The following is a 21,417-nucleotide window of genomic DNA, read 5'->3' as shown; positions in this document are numbered from 1 at the left end:
CATATCCCTCGAGCTAAAAGATACAGTTGCAAACTGGGTCTTCCCTAGATTCAGAAAATCTCCACACGTGTGAGGAATATTTTTGTCTTCGAAGTGGCTATGAGAGAGGAGCACATTAACATATCTGTAGCTACACACGTGTACTGTGTACATAAATCTATACGCTGTCTGTCTGAAACTACTGCGAAGCGTGAGAAAAGTACTGCAACCAAGACAAAAATGCATGTACATATATGTGTATATATATTTCAATTCATTGAATGACCTCATTAATAAAATATAATATTATTTTCTAAAAACCTCATATTTGAGTAATTGTGAGTGTTTTAACAATAATTAAGAAGATTTTGACTAAGGAAAGGGAACATATACATGAACAGCTACCATCTTTATTTTCTCACCTTTCTTTGTACCCTAGACTTTTATGCCTGCACCAGAGAAATCAATGCACATCATTCAATGGAAATTTCTAACAATCTACTCATCTTCATCTTTTGTTTCACATTTGGGATTTGTGTTTTTTCAGCTCTCGCACCATTCTTCAAAGACAAAGCGTTGTCCTTGGATCAAATGCAATATATGGGTTAATTGCACTGACGTCCTCGTTTTATGGAATTATTTGGTTTAATCTTTAATAACAGACAAATATAATTAAAGTTTTATTTATTTTAAAAACTAGAGAATGGTTAGTGTAGCTCATCACTTCAAAATAGATGGGAAGAGGCTATCTGTGGTTTGAATTAGGGTTAAAAAGATTGCATGTCAATATTACAATGCTTGGTGAAGTAAGTCCATTGTTAAAGCAATTTCTAAAGCTGTGTTTATGGAGCCCTTTCAAGCAATGCCTTAACTTACCCACGAAATCTTGTTTTTTAGAATATAGCCTAAGTGCATTTCATGCGATGGAACAACTCAAAATATTTGAGAAATTTGTCAACATTGCTCAAAAACAAATTTAAAACATTCTTTTGGGGTATCCATCATCCCTTAACATCACATTAGTCTTTAGCAACTTAACAAAATTGAGAAATCATCTTTTATCAATATTATTATGCGTAGGGATGGAAGGTAGGAGATGGATGGGGAAGTCGTTTTTAGAATTTTTTTATGTATTTCTCTATTTTTCGTCATCTATAATTTTATAAGTTCATCTTTTACTAAAATATTAGATGTTTGCCCCTTTAAACATGAAATTTTGTGTCCGTCTCTAATTATATATTTAAATATATTATAATATAATAATATTAATTAATTTAAAATTTAATTTAGGAAACCAATGAATTGTAGATGTATACACTTTTGGAAGACACGAGATTAGCAAATTGAGCAAAACCATGTACAACAAATTTATTGACTGGTATGAAAAGAGCAACAATTAGATATGGCATTTATTGTGGGATATTTAGGACAAAACCTTTAATGGTGGGAAGATGCCTGGAAAGATAATTAATGTAGAAAAATAAATGCAATTCACTTATATACAGTGATTTCGAAACTGTAAATACTATTATTTTACTTGTTACCTTATTATTGTCACATTCTACCTCACTGGCTTGGCTTTTAGGACACCGACATGATATAGGTGAAAACAACAACAGCAACATATTTTTACCCTTGTTTTAAGCTAGATGGTTTACTAAACTAACGTGAAAATAAGGCCATAAATGGACTATTATTATAGTTTTTAAGAAAACGACAAAATGCAGAAGGTTTTGGACATGTTTTAAGATACGTTAAAATCTGCTGAGTCATTGTATTCTTTATGCATTTCTATTTAATTTTTAAAAATTATTTTTTTTTAAAACAATTAAGAATTCAAGTCTAATTTTTAACCCTGTTAAATTTCTTTAGTATTATTATTTTTAATTTGAGAAGTAGGGAAACTAGATTCCTCAAAATAAAAGTAAAAGGTCCAAATTCCAAATGCAAGAGTACAAAGACTTGAAATATATTTTAACCTTTAAGATAACTATAATCTATATAAAATTCAATACATAACGATTAATATTACATAAATGTCAAGCATTTATACGTGTTATTCTTTGTATTTTGTGTTATATGTATTGTACAAACGATACAAGGTGAATAATATCATATTCTAAATTTTTGTTTAAATATATCAATATTTTTACATAATTATTCTATGCAAATATAAAATATAATATGAATAAAAAGAAAATTGAATTTTATTCTATTTCTTTCAATGAAAAAGATCATTATTAGGTTTCTCTATTAAAATCTCTTAGACAGGCCTCAACAATGTCACAGATATGGGCTTTGATCGATTCACTCAAATTAAAATAACCAAAAAACTACGGAAGAAAAACAAAACCCTAGAAACGTTAAAGAAGCGGCTGTACGAAGATCAAAATTAGGGTTTTGTTTAACCATAAAGATCATTTGCAACTGAAGGGGGGAAAAAAGGAGGCGTGAGAGTGTGTGTAAAAAATGCCAGCAGGTCACGGTGTTCGTTCTCGAACTAGGGATTCATTCTCCAGGCCCTTTAGGAAGAAGGGTTACATTCCCCTGTCCACTTACCTCAGGACCTACAAGATCGGTGACTATGTTGACGTCAAGGTAAACGGCGCCGTTCACAAGGGAATGCCCCACAAGTTCTACCATGGCCGCACCGGTCGAGTCTGGAACGTCACCAAACGAGCTATCGGTGTTGAAGTCAACAAACAGGTATTAAAAAATTTGGGCTTGTTTCATTTTTGTGTTTGAATTTTGATGTGTTTCGAAATGTGAAAATTGGGGTATATTGTATTAAAAGGAAGATGTGGATTATTTTTCCTGGTTTTATTCTGCTGTGTTATGGTGAAATTGGATTTTTGTATATTGTTGTGTTGAATTCTGGTATTTTTAATGTTGGATTTGCTTAGTTATATGATGTAACTGATCAATGGAATGCATTCACCTGGTTTAGAGTAGTAATGTAGCTATCACAGAAAAAAGAAATCTAAATCGACTTTTTTGGTAGCTTGAATCAATATATCAGTTAGATGAGAGACAAATTCACATGATTTTTTTTTATTGAAATATGCTTTATCAAGCCTGCATTTCGGCTTGTGGTCATGTTCGAGCAAGATGGACATCCATGTATGTCTTGTTAACCCTTGTGCCGATTCCGTGCTCTTGTGCATCACTGCAAGCTTCAAATATCTGATTTGAAATTGGTTGACTTGTATAATATATCTCACACGAATGTACCAATTCCCTCTTTGGGATGAGCTTAAATTCTTATTACCCTAAGATTTATAACACATTTACATATTTTGTATTGAATGTGCCTTCATTTGAGGTTGTGATCATGTCTTGTTTAACCTTTACGCCACTCCGGCCTTCATGTCATTCACCGCAAGCATCTTATATCGGATATTCAAACTTGGTGTGCTTGCATTAACTTTATTGTCAATTTCAGGTAGGTAACAGGATAATCAGGAAGAGGATCCACGTACGAGTGGAGCACGTTCAGCCGTCACGATGCGCTGAGGAATTCAAGCTGAGGAAAGTGAAGAATGATCAGCTAAAAGCAGAGGCTAAGGCAAAGGGTGAAGTCATCAGCACAAAGAGGCAACCAGAGGGACCTAAACCTGGTTTCATGGTGGAGGGTGCTACGTTGGAAACAGTTACCCCCATTCCATATGATGTTGTTAATGATCTCAAGGGTGGTTATTAGATCTACGTTCTTTTTTCTTTTTTTGGTGTTTTTGGTAAACATAAGGTGAACTCGATTTGGATTAGACATTTGTTTGCTTTGTTTTCATCGTCGTTTTGTTTGAAGATACTGCTTTTGCTAAGATTTAACGGCCTTTTGCATCTCACAGATATGGACCACCAACAAATTTCACGTATTTATTTCTGATTGATTGGATCAAATATACGAGTTTGGACCAAAAGTAACAAAGATAGGTTAAGTTACTAGATCGAATTTACGAGTTTGGATCGAATCTGCGGTGATGACATTTTTTTCAAGTGATTCATTAAAGTGAAGATTGGTAAAGTTTTACAGAAGTAACAAGATCAAGTTCTGAAAATCATCTAAACTGAAGGTTTTTTATATAATTGTTAGTGAATTCACAAAATAAGATAAGTAGGTCTCTTACTTTCAACACAGAAAAAATGTGCTCAAATTAAGTGCAAGTCGGGAAAACTCATGTTAAACAGTGTTTTATGTTATGTAAACGATACGTTTAGTTCATTTTATTTAAATAAATGAACTAATATAGATTTTAAATATGGAAGTTTTAAGAAAAATAATTTAAGTTTTACCATTCCTAAAAATGAAGGGGTCTAGTTATAGTTTAAATTCCTACAATATGTTGACATTAGAGCTTTAACCTCTAATTTGGCAAATTTAGATTCCTCTACTTTTATAACATTTCTTGGTAATTTCAAAATGGTAATATTGCTAGTTAACGTTTATCGAATAGTATCTGTTAACTGACAATAGTGTCAAAGAATGATCAAACTAGAGTAGAAAGATGAAACAATAAATTTTAGTATAGTAAAGGGGCTAAAACCGCGATTAGACCAAAGAAAGGAGAAACGTAAATAAACACTAGATTGAAACGTTCAGACACTTTGAAAGCCAAAGGTTTTTGAAGCTTAAATGACAGTTTGAGGAAGTAAAGAATATGCGGTCATAGTTGTTAGCTTTGTAACATGTATAAAATCAACAAAAGTAACTTCAACAATTTATTCCTTCTTTGAATGAACACCTTTCCACTAATCATTCTTCACCACCTTTATTTCAATATAATCAAAGCTACATGCTCGAAAACAACTCCATTTTTCTGGCTGTCCAAACCACATCGACGATGAAGATATCCTTACTGTTCTCTCTTTTCCTCTTGTTTTTTGCCTCAGGTTTTTATCATAATCTTTCAATTTTCTCAGGGTTTCCGTTAACGTATTCTGAAATCTGCTTCGTTTTCTCCTGGTTACAGTCTCGACTGCTGATGGGTTAGGGCATTCGATGGGTATAAACGATGAATATGCAGCAAGGATACCAGAACATACTTGCCATAAGGTCATTGACGGCAACACATGTGAGTTGCAGAAATGTATCCATGAATGTTCCAAGGAACCTGCTGGTGTTGGACAGTGCAGAGACTACAATGTTTGTCACTGCACTTATTATTGTAAGGATCCTCCAATGTGATTCCGTTGTCTTTTATGTTTCGCCGAATTAGATATTAGAATAAAAACCAAATGTTTATCCGTATGGCACTGATAGCTTTGATTTAGAACAACAGACTGCCATTAACAAATGTCACTATTTACTATAGTTGGAGCAGATATGTATTTTCTCGTGTTCGGATTTCGAGTTGAGTTGTTATTAATATACTTATCAATATAATTTAAGACACATGATGATATTTTAATTTAATTTGTTAATTTTCATTTGACCTTAAATTAAGGAATTATGAAAAATTATATAAAATCTGATGCCAAAGTTATTGAATATTTTATTTTAAAATTAAGATAAAAATATTATAGGTATAATTGAAGTAAATTTTGAACAATTTATCTCAGTAAAGGATCGGCCGGCCATGATCGAAATCTGACGGGTAGGCTTTGAGCTATTTTGTCAAAGATAAGCTTCTGTTTTTGGGTTGAGAATAATAAATATAAAGCACGTTTCGATTTGGGCTTAAGAGTGAATCCAACATGTAAACAGGAATGAAAAAAAATCAAAATTTGTTGGGTTTAAACTTGAAAACAGTTGTCAATGGCTACACGTAAGGGCAGAAAAGAAGAAGAAAATCGCCAAAGAATATATATTTTTCGCCTCGATTTGTGATTCATTTACAAATTAATGTTCAAAGCCGAAACCTTCGTCTCCTCAATCAAAAACCTACTTTCACATCCACAAATTCAGCATCAACAATGGAGGAGCTTAGTGAAAGTGAGGCTGAAATGGGTCAAGAATCGGAGCCTAGATCATGTCATCGACACCGAGACCGATCTCAAAGCGGCCTGCCTCTTGAAGGATGCTATTAAACGGTCGCCGACCGGTTTTCTTACTGCCAAATCTTTCGCCGATTGGCAAAAGCTCCTCGGCCTCACTGTCCCCGTTCTTCGATTTTTGCGCAGGTAAATTTGTGGCCTTTTATCCTCCGTTTTTGAATACCCTTTTGCTGGTTTTGCAACTATGAATACCCCCAAAAAAAAAACTTCATTTTAATTTCTGTTTTTATTGTTTTATATTTGCATTGTAATGTTGAAGTTGTTAGTATATGATAAAAGCATATGGCGGAAACTAATATCGTGATTGGTTTCTTATGAAAATTGATTAAATGTATATCAAAATCACCCATTTTCTGTGGGGAAATTGCGCTTTAGTTTTGATTAGTCGGTATATATTTATATGCTCAATGGCAGAAACATAAGCAGTATCCTTTTGTAATTGCTGTAATGTTTACTCATTTTCTCATGTGACACCATATATTTGAACATGTAGAGTAAAATCCTTCAACTATTTGAAAAGAATTATTTTTTTTTTGAAAATATTTGTGCCAGACATATACTCGGTATGTTGTTTTCCATGTTCAATAAACTGTATTTTAACAATTGAGTTTAATATGACGGGTAGCATTTGGTGATTGCAATTAGTTTTTCTGACCTTGTTTTAGGTACCCTACTCTCTTCGAAGAATTCCCACATCCGCGTTACGCTAACTTGCCTTGCTTTCGATTGACCGTACTGCGCTCTTGTTAGACTCACAAGAGCAAAGCATACACAAGGCGCATGAGAATGATACAATAGAGAGGCTTTCCAGGTGCTTATGATGATGAGAACTAGGACTGCACCTCTTCAGTCCCCTTCATGCTTTGAAATGGGATCTCGGTTTGCCAGATAACTTCGAGAAAGTGTTGATTCCGAGATACCCGATCATTTCAGCTTTGTTAAGGCACCTACTGGTGTTTCCGCTTTGAGACTTGCACGGTGGCGTGAGGATTTGCTGTTTCAGCACTGGAAAGAAGTAATGAGAGTGGTGAGACGGGTGATGAGTACAGGCAGTTTAAGAGGGGCCAAACCACATTGGCGTTCCCGATGAATTTCCCGAGGGTTATGGAGCACAAAAGAAGGGAGAGCTTGGATGGAGGAGTTTTCAGAAGCTTCCCTACATATCTCCATATGAAGATTCTCGACATATTGATCCAAATAGTGAGCTTATGGAGAAAAGGGCTGTTGGTGTATTGCATGAGTTTTTGAGCTTGACGATCCATAAGAAGATCAAGAGGAACTACTTGAGAAGCTTGAGAGAGGAACTAAACATCCACATAAGTTCACTCGATTATTTACTAGATATCCCGGGATTTTTTACCTGTCATTGAAGTGCAAAACTACAACTGTGGCTCTCAAGGAAGGGTAAGGCAAAACTCGTGAACCCACATCCTCTTGTCCGTATAAGACGGAAGTTTTATCACGTAATGAGGCCGGTCTTCTTTATCGTGGTAAATGTGAATCTGATACCTCGGGAAGACTTTTTGCTTAAATACTCGGAGAATAGTGTGGAAGACAAAGAAGAAGATGAAAGTGAAGACGAAGATGAAGATGAAGAATATGAAGAGTTTGGAACAGGTGATGAATACAACGAGGAAACCTCCGATGCGGAAGATGAATTTGATAAAAAATAACAATTATCATCTGCTAGAGTCATCCACATTGCAGCTGCAATGAAAGGGAAAGACGATCAAAACTTGAGGTATTTACAGTTAATAGGATTCATCTCTAAACTTAGCACCAATCACAATATCGAATGTCAGGTTACATTATTCTGAGTAGGAAGATTTTCCCAGTCTTTGATGGGTAATATGACCATTGTTTAGTTTGTTTCCAATGCTACCATGACAGTGTCCTTGTGCATGCATAAAGTACCATCAAGATTGAAGACGTGCAATAACAAGATGTAAACCATATAATTTTACTAACCTTTAAAATAATTTTCATAGCTGTTTTATGCCATTTTTTTAAAAAAATGTTCTATAATTTTTGTTATTGGCGACATTAGAATAATTTTTAATATATTTGTATTAGTCTTTTTTATAGAGAAATTTGACATTTTCTTTTACTTCTCAAATACAATCATTAATTTTAACTTATTGAATATTTTTCCTAAAAATATATATAAGATTACTCTTCAATTCATTAAACTATTCTAAATATATATTTAAAACTTCCTCATTGTTTTCCTTTAAATTACGTTTTTCAAATTTATTATCAACAATAATTTTTGATATAACAATTTAAATTGAAAAAAAAACAAAATGTAACATTGTTTTTTATGAAATTTTTCAATATAATGTTTTGATAATTCTGATGTTTTTTCCTTCATGAATTTCGAAATATATTTAACTTTAAATAATAAATAGGTCTCATTTCCAGGAAATTATCAGGTGCAATAATTTTAATATACGGTTAAGTAAAGACGTTACCGGAAATGTTATTATTCTTTTAACATTTTCGGTAAAAAGTTATCTAAAACATTATTATTTCTACCGAAAATATTATTATTGGATGCTTTACCGGAAATATTTAACATATCTGATAAAAAGTTACCTAAAACATTATTTTTTTTATAAAAAATGTTAATATTAATAACTTTACCAAAAATATTAAAAAATATTAATAATTTTTAAAAAATAAATAATATTTTAAATAATTTTATAAAAAATATTAAAAAATATTAACATTTATTATAACGCTTTTCCTTATTCATATAAAGAGGTAGAAAGAGAGAATATTTAAAAACATTATTAAATAAAGAAAAAAAAATTCCCAATTCAAGTTAGATTAGCGTAATCCCTAATCCGGATAGCGATTTCTGGTTTCGATTATTTGAACTGATAAATCAAAGATGGGGGCTAATCCGTCACCAACAGACGCAACGACCGATCTTGATGAGCAGATCTCGCAGCTCATGCAGTGTAAGCCACTTTCCGAGCAGCAGGTGCGTTTTTTTATCTAACGATCTGCTTGTTTCCCTAGGAAGAACGGAAATTTTGATTTGTGACTGATCTATTATTAGGCTCTGTTCTGATGCGAAAGGAATATCCAAAATGACTTTGAAATGAATTCGGTATTACAAAATTTCAATATGTATAGTAGTAAATTTAATGGTATTTTAATTCTAAAGAAATTGCGCCTTTTCTTCATTCCTAAACAGAAAGAGAAAATCAAATTTTGATTTATGCGATGGTGGTAATTGTGAAAGAATAAGGGTACTTGCACGGAAAAATGTTGTGTTTGAGCTGTTCTCAATATGTGATAGTATTTTTTTGTTGCTATTTAAATTTTGATTTACGTTTACTTAATCCATTTAATAAAAGAATACAACTCTTTTTATCTCAGTTTAAAGCAGAAAAAAGATCAACCTTTTGATCTATTTGACTCTAGTGATTTCGAGAAATCAATGCAACTGCAAGGAAGAATGTTGCTCTCTTTTGATAAATGGAAGTCCTTTTTTTTGTATCTTGAATGAATATACTGTTTGTAATTCTATTCGTGTTGCCTTGTCAGGTCAAAGCATTATGCGACAAGGCAAAGGAAATATTAATGCAAGAAAGCAACGTCCAGGTTTATTATGTTAGCTTATCTTTAGTTTCTAATTCCAGTGGACAATGGTCTATATGTTTAATTACCGTGAACTTGGAAATATTGAGCTTGCTCATCTTTGAACTGGAAGATGTTGATTTATTTATTTTATACAGCCTGTGAAAAGCCCTGACAATGGACACTGGTCTATATGTGTTTAATTACCGGTGAACTTTGGAAATATTGAGATGCTCATCTTGAACTGGAAGATGTTGATTTATTTTATTTTATAACAGCCTGAAAGCCCTGTGACATTTGTGGCGATATTCATGGACTTTCATGATCTTGCTGAACTTTTTCGAATCGGAGGGAAGTACTTGTTCTAACTGTGACTCTTTCTTTTTATTAGTTCTGTTTCAGCTGAGGTCATATGTAATATAATTACCAAGAACCAATGTTTTGAAAATTGGAGATCCGCAGATGTATCTTGTTGCCATATTGTGGATATTTTATTTATGCTCTCTTGAATGTGTCAGATGGTTAAATTTTGTCTGTCATTTTCATGCATAAGAGCTATTTTTTATTATTATTTTTCTAATTAATGTTTTCCCTCTTTCAATTGTTAGATAGTGACCTATCAATGTCATTCAGGCATTCTTGGGATGTACTACAACTTATAATATACTTGATTCACCTCATCTATTACTCACATTTGCTTCTTTTTTTATTTTTAATTCCTATGCTCATGATCAGACTTTCTATTGAGCCTCTGCCTCACAGTTGGTTTTATCTTAAATGACAGTGTCCAGATACAAACTACTTGTTCATGGGAGATTATGTGGATCGCGGGTACTATTCTGTTGAAACTGTTACGGTATGTACAATTGTAAATTTTAAATTACAAAATGCCTTTTTCTACCCTTTCCATTAAAAATGTTTCTAATTTCTGCTAAAGTATGGCCTAGAGGCAGAAACAATATAAGACTTTTTGGTTTCTGGCTCTAGCTGCGTGACTGAATTGACCACATCCTTCTTTCAGCACTTGGAGAGGAGGGTGGGGGACTGACATGGTTTGATGCTAATGATTTTTAACACTATGAATTTGAGATGCCTTGCCTTTTGGAAGATTTCTTCTTTTGTTAGATTATACGATACTGGTTAGTGAGATGCTGAGTTTAGATTTCCTTTGGATAGGGTGCTTTGGATTTAGAATAAACTACATTTATCTTATTTATCACTTTTGGTTCTCTTAGAATAAACTACATTTTATCTTATTATCACTTTTGGTTCTCTGGTGGATACACATCAATTTTTTACATAACCCAGGATGTATTGTGCGAAACATTTTTCTGGCGGTTTTTTTAACTACTTTTACTCAATGAAATTATACTTCATGCTAGATTGATGCTAGATATTTAAATCACTAGAGTCACATGTTGTTGCCAACTGTTACTTTTTATGTTCATAAAGATGCATGTTATATTACTTTGTTCATAGTCTGTATTGCATTTGCTAGTACAATCTTTTAAAATTGGAAGTTAACCACTTAAGAGATGAATAGAAGAGTTAAGCAGTAAGTCATTTGTGCATTTCATTTGGATGACCCTATTTTCTGCTCAAACAGCTATTGGTGGCTTTAAAAGTCCGTTACCTGCAGCGGATTACCATTCTCAGAGGAAATCATGAAAGCCGTCAGGTATGACATCTGCGTCTTCTTCTACTCCTTCCACCTTGTACAAACATGTGTGCATACACATGCCCAAAATTTGACAAGGTGTTTATACTTTTCATATCCGAGTCTTAATTCAAAGTTTGTTATGAACTTTTGACAAACTATTATGTGAATGTCAGGCTAATCCTTGAGGCATTTTTTGTTTTTGGCAGATCACTCAAGTTTATGGGTTTTATGATGAATGTCTGCGAAAGTGAGTTTCTACTGCCAACCTTCTTTCGAAAGGGTGTAATATTATGACCCATAGATGTGTTAGCTCTACTAAAAGTCTTCCTATATTTTTCGTTTCAATGATAATTTTTATACTATTTTTTCCAGTTTATAAATTAAACTGCTATTGCATTGATGATATGATAACTAAAACTAGTAGATTTGAGTTTCTGGAGTTCTATCCTTCAGATAAATTGGAGTCATTTGTAGACAATTAGTTGCTTCTTCCTCTTGCAAATCCATTTTAATTCTTTTTATGATGATTTACTTACAGGTACGGCAATGCTAATGTTTGGAAGATCTTTACGGACCTATTTGATTATTTTCCATTAACTGCTTTGGTGAGTAGAACTAATATATGAGGTGCAGACTATTTTGATTTGAAACGCAAATTCTATGAAAGAAAGAACTAAGGACATACTTTTTGGTCGTAGCATCTTTGGTACTTTATATTTATGTCTTAGTTCTATTTCATTTGGCTTTGTAGATTAATACTATTCTTGTTCTCCATACTTCTATTATTGTACCAGACTACTAGTATTATATTGGCTTATATTATATTCATTTCTAATTAATTTTTAAGTTTCGAGAACTCTCATTATCTTTTTGGTTGGGCAAGAAAAAGTTGGGATTTCTAGGTTGCTTTGTTTTCTCATCACATGTTTTAGAAAATGATACCAAATCTTTCTGGAATGTCATGGAAGTATCTGGCTGTTTCTTGTATTTAATGGTTATCATGAAATCCAGATAGCCAACTTTATTACTATATTGGTTTAGTCCCGAGTAAAGAGATATATTTCCTTGGTAATTTTCAAGTCAACTTTGTACTTCCTAGAACTCAACTTTGTACTTCCTAAATGAAGGGAAATTATGGTAGTTAAAATGATTTGGTGTTTCCATTAGGTGGAGTCGGAAATATTTTGTCTGCATGGTGGATTGTCTCCTTCAATTGAAACTCTAGATAACATAAGAAACTTTGATCGTGTCCAAGAAGTTCCTCACGAGGGGCCCATGTGTGATTTATTGTGTCTGATCCAGATGATCGATGTGGTGGGGATCTCACCTCGTGGTGCTGGATATACTTTTGGCCAGGTAATTGATGTTCGAAGTGACCATTGTTCGAGTTTTTGTGTCTATCTTGCTTTTTTTTTTTTTCCAGCATTTTAATATCGAAATTTTATGGTCTTCTCTACAGGATATATCTGAACAATTCAATCACACAACAGCTTAAAGTTGATTGCTAGAGCTCATCAGCTGGTTATGGATGGGTTTAACTGGGCACATGTAATCCATTCATGTTTTTTATAAGTTAAATTTTATTATTTTTGCTTTTATACAGGGCATAAAATGCTTTGGGGTTTTTAGTTCCTAATCATTTCCATGTAACAGGAACAAAAGGTGGTGACTATATTTAGTGCCCCTAATTATTGTTACGCTGCGGGAACATGGCTTCGATTTGGAAGTCGATGATTGCAAGAATCACACATTCATCCAGGTCGTTTTCCCCCTCCTCCCCCTTTTCTTTTCGTTTCATTTTGCAAACACATACACAAAATAAGGTAAAACTTAAAGAGCAACAGTACTTTCGAAATTGAATCCCGAATGCCTTTTTTGTTTGTGAAAATTGTCAAGTTAATCTTGCTGCAGTTTGAGCCAGCTCCAAGGAGAGGAGAACCCGATGTTACTCGTAGAACGCCCGATACTTTCTCGAAGAAACTCTGCTATACTGGTTCTAGATACTTCACTTTTCCTCAACTCCTCCCTCCTGTTACACAGTCAGGTAGTCGTCGATCATTTGCCCGAAGTCTCTTGGGCATCTACTACCTGCCAGTTTTTACATTCCATGTTTCACTTTAATTTACTTTTCAATCTTTCTTCCACGACAATGATGAGTACCAAAAACATGTGTATCAGGCTAGGAAGATGGCCTTTAATGTTACACTTGAGTGTTGTGTCGAAAAGATTGCATAGCTGATGAAAGACACCATAAGATTGTAGATTTTTGTGTTGTTTTCAATTTCATGTATCCACTGCCCTCTTATTTGATTCTCGTATCTTTTGGGTTCTGTACCGGATATGCAAAAGTTCTATATTTAGTGGGTGTTTTTAGTAGTATGCAGTGATTACAACATGGTATAAGTTCATAATTTTTCTTGATCATTGATAATTTATACACCCTGCAGACACAATTGTTCGGATTTAGAATCTCAAGGGAAAGCAATATTCCTTTTAATCACTAAGATTAATCTATGTGATCATTAGCGAGTGCTTTCTATGTTATTTGGTCTCGGTTGTGTGTCCATCCTTAGATATGTGTCATGCAAATCTTTATTTGATTATCAAATGATCACTATATTTAGCTACCTTTGTTTCTATTAAGGGAGAGATAAACATCTTAAATTAAAAATAATATCTCATTTTTTTAATTATAATTAGATTTTATCTCAGTATTTTCTAATATTTTTAAATAACAATTTTAACTCATTTGTGATATTTATACATTACTTTAACATGTTATATGTCATATCTTTGATGAAAATTAAAGACACTAACGATATGATAATCTTTTAAGGATCATTTTATAATTTTTAAAACATTAATGATAAAAGAAAATCATTTCAACTTAATATAATGATTATTAGTGCCTTTTATTATTATGTTTTAAAAATAATAAAATTAAATATTCTTACTTTATTTGTATTAATAAAAAAAACTAATTTAATCCGAAGTACTATTTACATTTTCTGTCAAAATCTACTTATTATAAGGTACGCTTATTAAACTTATAATAATTTACTTATGAAATTAATATGATTATAATAGTGTTTTTGATGACAAATTTTGATAAAATACGTTCACGGTGACAGTGATAAATAGAGTAAATTCAAAATACTTAATATTAGTTGTTTATTTAACTAACGATGTGTGCATTGAAAATTTTTTTGTGTCCATTTCATATGAATTTTTTTTATTATTAATGTACATATGTCCGTCCTTAAAAATATTATAGATCCGTCACTTATTAAAATACTTAAATTCAATTCGTTCTACATATATATTATTTAAACCTGATTTTAATTTGATTTTGTTTTCAGTTCAAATAATTACGAGTATTAATGTTGTTTACGCTCTTACCGGCCAGGATGATCATGTTTCCGAACCATTGAAAAACGGGTATAAATTTGAACCGGACCCGAATAAACACGTCTAATTAGACGCAAGGCCAAGGCGGAGTTTTCAGTCAAACGTAAAAAAGCCAAAATGATCGTTGAAAACAGTTACAATGAATATAAAAATGAAGAAGGAGCGTCCTTAGGACTGTTCTTTTGAGCTTTAGCTCTCTTTTTCAGATTTTTTTCTTCTCTTTATTGAGATGACTAGAGATTTTCTTTGATCACAAATCTGAATTCTCAGCATTTCAAAATGATGGAGGTATTTTTGTCCTTTTTTTACGAGCTATGTTTGATTAATGGATTAATTAGAACTTCTTTCTCCATTTATGATCCTTCTAAGATTAATAATTTAATGCAGTTCTTCTTCTTCTTCTTTTGTTGAAATTTTGGTGTTTAGATCTGTAGAAAATGAATTGCAATTTGTTCTTAGGTAAGGTTTGAATTATTCCTTTTAGTTGAATGTATAATCTTGAGAGAACCACAGTGGTAAAAAAATGAAAGCCGATTTTTGGATGTTAAATCGTCAGATCTCCAAATTCTTCAGCAATTGGAAATGAGTGGAAATATCCCTCTTTTCATTTTCCTTTCACTTTTCGTTTTACAATTAATTAGTATAATAACTAGAATTTGATTTGCCAGTTATGATTCTTTTCGTTGCCCAAATCGGCTTGCTTATATTGTTTTGGTGACTTGAACTTTAGAAAATTAATTGAGATTCGTTATACACCAAATTAAGCACAAAGAATGAGCTGAAAGATTAAAGAAATTGAAAATTTGTTCACATGTAGGGTTTTAATTTATTTTACATAGATTTTGCTGCATCATCTAGAAATATTTCTTAATTTTTGTTTAGTCTTTAAATAGTCAAAGAGATAGCTAAATATATTTCATAGATCGATCGACAGAGGGATTAAATTTGGCGATGGTCATTGTTTTCGGATGAAATCTGCGCATCGATATAAATTGTTTTCTGTCTTTGATTTTGTCTTAGAAGTTCAATCAATAGGTTTCTTTGTTTCTGAAAGGGTTTAAGACTTGGAAGACTTTTTGGTTGTCAAGTAGATTTGTTACCAAACCAGATACTTATATGTATGGTTGACATCATTTTTTTGTAGGCATCACCAAGTACAGATCCGCCTACAACCACGAATCCACCTGCAACCACAGACCCCCCTATAACTACGGACCCACAGGCAAGTACAGACCCTCCTGCAGGTGATGTAGAGAATGTGCCAGACAAGATCAAAGATGCAAAGAGGCAGGTCCTGCATTTCACTGTGATATTTGTGATGCAGAACTGCTTTTCAAGATAACTCAAGCGCTCCTCCCGGGGTTAGCTACGGCTTGTGTCGACAATACAACCGGTGGTGTTTTCACGTCCCGGGTTCAGTAGCTGCGGACTTGAGAAAAGAATTGGTGGAGTATCTTACACAAAGAAGTGAAACTTATGTGACCGAAACTGTGTCTTGGAAGGTGCTCCAGAGGTGGAAGTATTTGACAATCCTTACGATATCATTGCTTTTCTTATTGATGAGTTGCTGTTTCAAAGAGGAATTGTTTAGCGAGTTTCAGCATTGCTACTTAGCGAGGAGAGAAGACAGTATCGATGATTTGCTCACAGATGGAAATCAATGGGTTTTGGCCGGTCGACAAGAGAGAAGTGATTGTACAAACTTTGCTGAAGAATGTTGATGTCAAGAATATCACTGCAACATGAAATTTGAAACTGCAGAAGAACTTCGTTGCATATGCCAACTTGCAGCTTTAGAGTAATGACCTGTACAAGTGAAGGGTTGTGATGCTAGATTTCGGCTAATAAAGCAGAGAAGCACGATTCAGTTTGCCCTTCAAGATAATTCCATGTGAACAGAAGTGCCCAGATTTCCTCATGAGACGGGATATGGACAGACACTGCATAACCGTCTGTCCAATGAAGCTGGTGAATTGTCCTTTCTTTTCAGTGGGTTGTAAAGCAGCCGTACCTAGTTGTAAGATTGAAGAACATCAATCTGAAGAACTCCATTATCACATCCTTTATATTCTTCAAGGCATGTACAAGGAAGCATCTGTGGAGGTTTTAAAAGAACGGGTGGATCGTATTGAGGAGGTAAGTCAAGATGTGATTGGGAATTTCTTGCTCTAATACATATATTTCTAAGCATTGGATATCTTTCTTACTGTTTTTTAAGTCATTGAAAGAATCATCTTGATGAAGAACTTTAAAGAGTTTTTTTAACACTAAACTTTTATCACTTAAAATTTCTCACTAGAAAACAACCTTTATGATCCCAGTTTCTTGAACCAACCTATGTACTTACAATAGCCGAGCAACACTATGTGCAGATGAAAAATGTTAATGAAAGTTACATCAAAAGGTGCCTACAAGATTTAGGATATCAAGATCGATACGATATTTGAAGGAGTTACTAATGCATATACATCTTGCAGATTTTCTTTCACGTATTGGTCTATCGCTTTTCAATATATGCTTTATATAGACGGTGAATGCGCATCTACTTGTGGTCTTGATCTTGCAGAGTTCGTTGTTGCATATCACTGATTGTTCCCAAACCCCAAGTCTTGGTTATGGAAGTCAATTATCGCCATGCTGCTATGCTGGTCTTTATCTGCTTTTGTTTACACGTAGATGACAAATTTCTTATCTCTTTCAATCAAAGCTCTTACATTTACATTTTCATGGCAGAAAGCCGGTGCTAGGCTAGCAAATGCCAAAACTGTGCGATCTCTAACATCGAAAGTCAAGGATATCGACGCGAAGCTCCCACCCTGGTATTGAGACAAAGAAAAAGAGGAAGAAACTTCAGAGACAGAAGCAAAGCCTGAATCTACTGAAGTTAGTGGCGCAAATGAGAATTCTGATAATGCTGCCGAAACTAAAGAAGTCGTAAATTCCAGAGCATTGCCTCTATCAGAAGTTACTCCATCAAGCAAAGATAGTGAAGAAGCTAATAAAACTGAAACTAAGGATTCTGAAGCAATACCGCGGTCAGTAGAAGCGTCACCATTAAAGAGAGACGGTGAAAAAGTTTCTGAAACCGAAACCAAGGATCCTGAAGCAAAGCTGCCATCGCAAGAAGTTCCACCGTCAAATGAAGATAGTGAAGAAGCTTCGAAGACTGTTGTCGAGGATGGTGAAGCTCCTGAAGCAACAATGGAAAATTCTGTCAAGGGTTCGGAAATTAACACAAAGAATGAAACTAGTGAAGAATGAAGATGGTAAAAGGCACTTCATGCCATCTGACTTTAACCAGCCATAGACTTGAGATGAAGAAAGCTTCAGCCTCTACAATATATAGCTCTGTATGTGGTTTCCCCCCCAGTATTATTTCATTTTGGATTAATATTTTTTTACGCTTGATCTCTCTGTTAAAAATTTTATTTTTAGCACGTTGAGAGAGTGAGAGACTAAAGAGGACACTTGGTTATTCTAATCTCTTCCATAAGAAGAAATTTAGAAGATAAATAAAATTCGGATTTTCTTTTATGCTTTTAACTATTTATTTTACATGTGTGTGTTCTCCCATATAGTATCTCCTTTATTATATATTGGATTATTTTCTTCAATCAAAGAAAACTAAAATGAAGAATAATGGAATAATAACGATAATAATTTAAAAGCTCAAAAAAATCCCAGGGCCCTTGGATAGTGAGTACTGACATCCATAGATTAAAAATACAAAATCTGATGACCAAAGTTAAATGACCTAATTCTGAACTGTAAAAAAGTAACATAACCACAAATTGATCATTAACTCTAGCTGCCGGTTGAGACTGACCATGCGAGCTGAAGCATCCATCATACAACCTCTCATTCCGGAACCTTTCCTCGCAGAATACCCTTCGGTTTCTCGTGACTGGCCTGATCGATCTCTTGAATAACCGGCTTCAATAGACTGTCTTAATGCCAATGGTCCGCTACGGGAACTATACCCGGAATCCACGGGACCACTTTGTCCCTTGCCTTCCTTGAGTGAAGGAATACCAGTCCCGGTGGCATATTCCTGGTTATCTCCCTTGATCTTTGCTTTCATCATAAACCTCTTATGGCGTATAATAGATGAGGTCACCACGCCTGGGAGCAACCTTAGGTTTGGCAGTGGACTTTAAATTACCAGTATGCTCTAACTTCTCCTGGATGTTTTGAGCAAGGGCCAAAAACATATATGACAGTCATTCGACATACTCACGAGTATGCTGATCAATACAAGGAACCACAGCTTTAAAATGACATAAGATTCAAATATTTATACTTAAAGCTAAATTAATAAACTTTTACTTGTTAATAAAAAAGAGTATGCTGATCGGACGGTTTAAACATGCCAAAGCAACGACTTACTACTAATTAATAACCATGGGCCTCACGACCCTAAATCAGATAACGAAACGACTAAGATGGACAGGTTAAAAAAGCCCAATCCAATGGGTATAACCGTCTATCCAATACATGTCTATATATAAAACACCACTCTAGGGTTTATCAGACGTCCTCGTCCTTCAAACTCTCGAGAGAAAGCAGCCGCTCCCCTATCCATCTCCTCCTCGAGGTTCAATCATGTTAGTTCTTAATTCTTACGGTTTTTGTTATCGTTTTTTTTATTCAACATTAAATTTAGTTATTTTAAGGAATATAAATCTTGTTCCCGTTTAGCTATTTTAGAATATACAGGGAACCATTCTTTTTAATCTCTGATGTTCAAAATTTACGATCAATAATCTCTTTTTGAGGAGTAAATATATAAGATACGATCCCTTTATTTGCAGAATGGATAGCCAGATTAAGTTTGCTGTGGTGGTAAAAATTATGGGAAGGACCGGTTCCCGAGGTCAAGTGACTCAAGTGCGAGTCAAATTTTTGGATGACCAGAACCGATTTATCATGAGGAACGTGAAGGGACCGGTTCGTGAAGGAGATATTCTCACTTTGCTCGAGTCTGAGAGGGAAGCTAGGAGGCTTCGTTGATCGGGGTTTTTCCATTTAATTTTGGTTGAAGTTGGTCATTAGCTTGATTTTAATTGTCTACTGTGTTTTCATGTGTTATTTCTAATAGATGTTTTCGTATACAGAGACCTGCAATTTGGGAGAATTGTTGTTCTAGAAGCTTGATTTTATGATGTTGAGATGAACTGAATTTGTTTTGCGTTATATCATTTTGCGGTCTTGCTTTAATCTTTTAGTAGTAGTATTAAACTAATAATCTTGTTTAATTCAGCCCAAAACTCAGAATTTTTGGTTTAAATTCTTGATCAAAATAGTGTAGGTGTTGAGGTTCTTCTATTCAAAGAAAATACTTATTCTGTATGTTTTTGCTTGGGTTGTAGCATTGTTCTACTCTATGGTCATATTTTTTAATTAACTCTGAATTTAGGGTTTAAATTGAGAAATACATATATGTCAAATAAGTACGTTCAGTGTTTCTTTCGTTAAAATTAATACTTGAGATTAATTGTCATATTTTGCTATCAGGCTGAGTATTATAAAGTGTAATTCATTAAGATTAGAGATTAACTTTATGTTTAAATAAATCTGAACAAGCACCTTAAGCCTTTATGGATGTCAGAATGGTAAATTGTCCTCAAACAAGATATGTAATAAATCAAAATTTTAGAATAAATGTCAAATATTGATATTCACCAGTAATTTTAGAGCAAACTCTAAATATATTAATTTTGTCACTAAGATCTATTAAAACAACATTGCCGAGACCCAGTTTTATCAATTTACCATTTAACCAGCCATTGCTATTAAGGCCTATTATAAGGTTCACACTGTAACAACAGGATATTTTTAAAATAATATTTAATTGAAATTAGAAGTTTTAATTATGAAAATCGGTAAATTGTGGGGATTAAATTGAAAGATTTTAAAATTTAGAGCTTATTTTAGAGTTAAAGAAAATCCAGGGACCAAGCCCTGAATTTACCCAAGAAAATTAGGTATGTTAAAACAGAAAACCACACCTCAATTGCTCCCAAATTTCCTTCCCCTACGCCGATTTCCGATTTAGATCCCGACGCCGTCCGAATTCCGATCGTCATTTTGAAACCACCGTTGTGTTCATCATCGAGCGAGGAACAAACCCTTCAAATTAATTGAAGCGAAACACTGCCAAACGTCGGGAATTTCCAGTCAAAGTCTCGACGTTTTTGTTAGCTCTATCGCCGGGAAAATCTTAAATTCACCGCCGATCGTTGCTCCGTTTACGACACCTCCTGTACCATTGTGTTCCTTGTGTCGTTGCGAGTCCGCCGGTATCAACCTTGTTCGCCGTCGACGGCGGCGCGTGAGAAAACGTTTGACCAGTTCAAACCGGTCTAAACCGATTTGACCGATCTGACTCGACCCGACCCGATCGTTGACCCGACCCGACCGTTGACCATTGACTGTTGATCGTTGACCGTTGACTTCCTTTAACTAAAACTTAAAATGGTTTTGACCGACCATTAAACGACCGTTAATCTTTTTGAGTATACCTATTCTGATAGTGTTCGACGTCCCGAATCCGTTTCCGAAGTCTGTTTCGTCAAATTCGAACCTGAAGGCCTCCAAATCAACGGTCAAAGTAGTTGACTTTGACTTTGACCAAGAATTTAAATTTTTCGAAAAATCATACTTTATGTTTTTCAACGTCCTGTTTCCGCAATCCGTTTGGCCAAATTCAAACCCGAAATCCTCCAAATTGATAGTCAAACCCGAAATGCTTATAACTTAGAATTTTAGCTTTGAACATTAAGTAGGAT

General features: G+C 34.0%; 3 protein-coding genes and 2 pseudogenes across 4 annotated transcripts; all 5 read left to right on the top strand.

Moving 5' to 3' along the window:
- Nucleotides 1–2,396: 2,396 nt before the first annotated feature.
- LOC120113750 (60S ribosomal protein L21-1) lies at nt 2,397–3,713 on the top strand. Its single transcript, XM_039134799.1, has 2 exons — nt 2,397–2,685; nt 3,422–3,713. Exons 1-2 carry the CDS (start codon nt 2,449–2,451, stop codon nt 3,677–3,679), a joined length of 495 nt encoding a protein of 164 aa, XP_038990730.1. The 5' UTR covers nt 2,397–2,448; the 3' UTR covers nt 3,680–3,713.
- A 2,014-nt stretch (nt 3,714–5,727) lies between these two features.
- On the top strand, nt 5,728–7,921 carry LOC120113747 (annotated as a pseudogene).
- Nucleotides 7,922–8,775: 854 nt separating this feature from the next.
- LOC120113748 lies at nt 8,776–13,534 on the top strand (annotated as a pseudogene).
- Nucleotides 13,535–16,517: 2,983 nt separating this feature from the next.
- Nucleotides 16,518–17,620, top strand: LOC120113633 (TNF receptor-associated factor family protein DDB_G0277243-like). The gene is made up of 2 exons (XM_039134718.1): nt 16,518–16,765; nt 17,363–17,620. The coding sequence occupies exons 1-2, from the start codon at nt 16,547–16,549 to the stop codon at nt 17,453–17,455; spliced, it is 312 nt and encodes a 103-aa protein (XP_038990649.1). The 5' UTR covers nt 16,518–16,546; the 3' UTR covers nt 17,456–17,620.
- A 1,531-nt stretch (nt 17,621–19,151) lies between these two features.
- LOC120113640 (40S ribosomal protein S28) lies at nt 19,152–19,821 on the top strand. 2 transcript variants are annotated; one of them, XM_039134724.1, is made up of 2 exons: nt 19,152–19,233; nt 19,441–19,821. In XM_039134724.1, the coding sequence occupies exon 2, from the start codon at nt 19,442–19,444 to the stop codon at nt 19,637–19,639; it is 198 nt and encodes a 65-aa protein (XP_038990655.1). In that variant the 5' UTR covers nt 19,152–19,233; nt 19,441; the 3' UTR covers nt 19,640–19,821. The 2 variants fall into 2 exon arrangements, with proteins under 2 accessions (XP_038990655.1, XP_038990656.1); XM_039134725.1 differs by having other exon boundaries at nt 19,153–19,223.
- Nucleotides 19,822–21,417: the final 1,596 nt, after the last annotated feature.

The sequence above is a fragment of the Hibiscus syriacus genome, unplaced genomic scaffold (assembly GCF_006381635.1).
Source record: "Hibiscus syriacus cultivar Baekdansim isolate YM2019G1 unplaced genomic scaffold, ASM638163v2 tig00110213_pilon, whole genome shotgun sequence".
In the NCBI taxonomy this organism is placed as follows: Eukaryota; Viridiplantae; Streptophyta; class Magnoliopsida; order Malvales; family Malvaceae; genus Hibiscus; species Hibiscus syriacus.
Note: the sequence above shows the minus strand (reverse complement) of the source record. Positions and strands in the feature narration are given on the sequence as shown.

What these genes read in the sequence shown, in the direction of transcription:
- LOC120113750 (XM_039134799.1), top strand. Translation starts at nt 2,449, where the DNA reads ATGCCAGCAGGTCACGGTGTTCGTTCTCGAACTAGGGATTCATTCTCC. An exon ending in GTGTTGAAGTCAACAAACAG is followed by an intron (nt 2,686 to 3,421) that starts GTATTAAAAAAT and finishes TGTCAATTTCAG; the next exon opens with GTAGGTAACAGGATAATCAG.
- LOC120113633 (XM_039134718.1), top strand. Translation starts at nt 16,547, where the DNA reads ATGAGACGGGATATGGACAGACACTGCATAACCGTCTGTCCAATGAAG. An exon ending in GGGTGGATCGTATTGAGGAG is followed by an intron (nt 16,766 to 17,362) that starts GTAAGTCAAGAT and finishes TTTTCATGGCAG; the next exon opens with AAAGCCGGTGCTAGGCTAGC.
- LOC120113640 (XM_039134724.1), top strand. Translation starts at nt 19,442, where the DNA reads ATGGATAGCCAGATTAAGTTTGCTGTGGTGGTAAAAATTATGGGAAGG.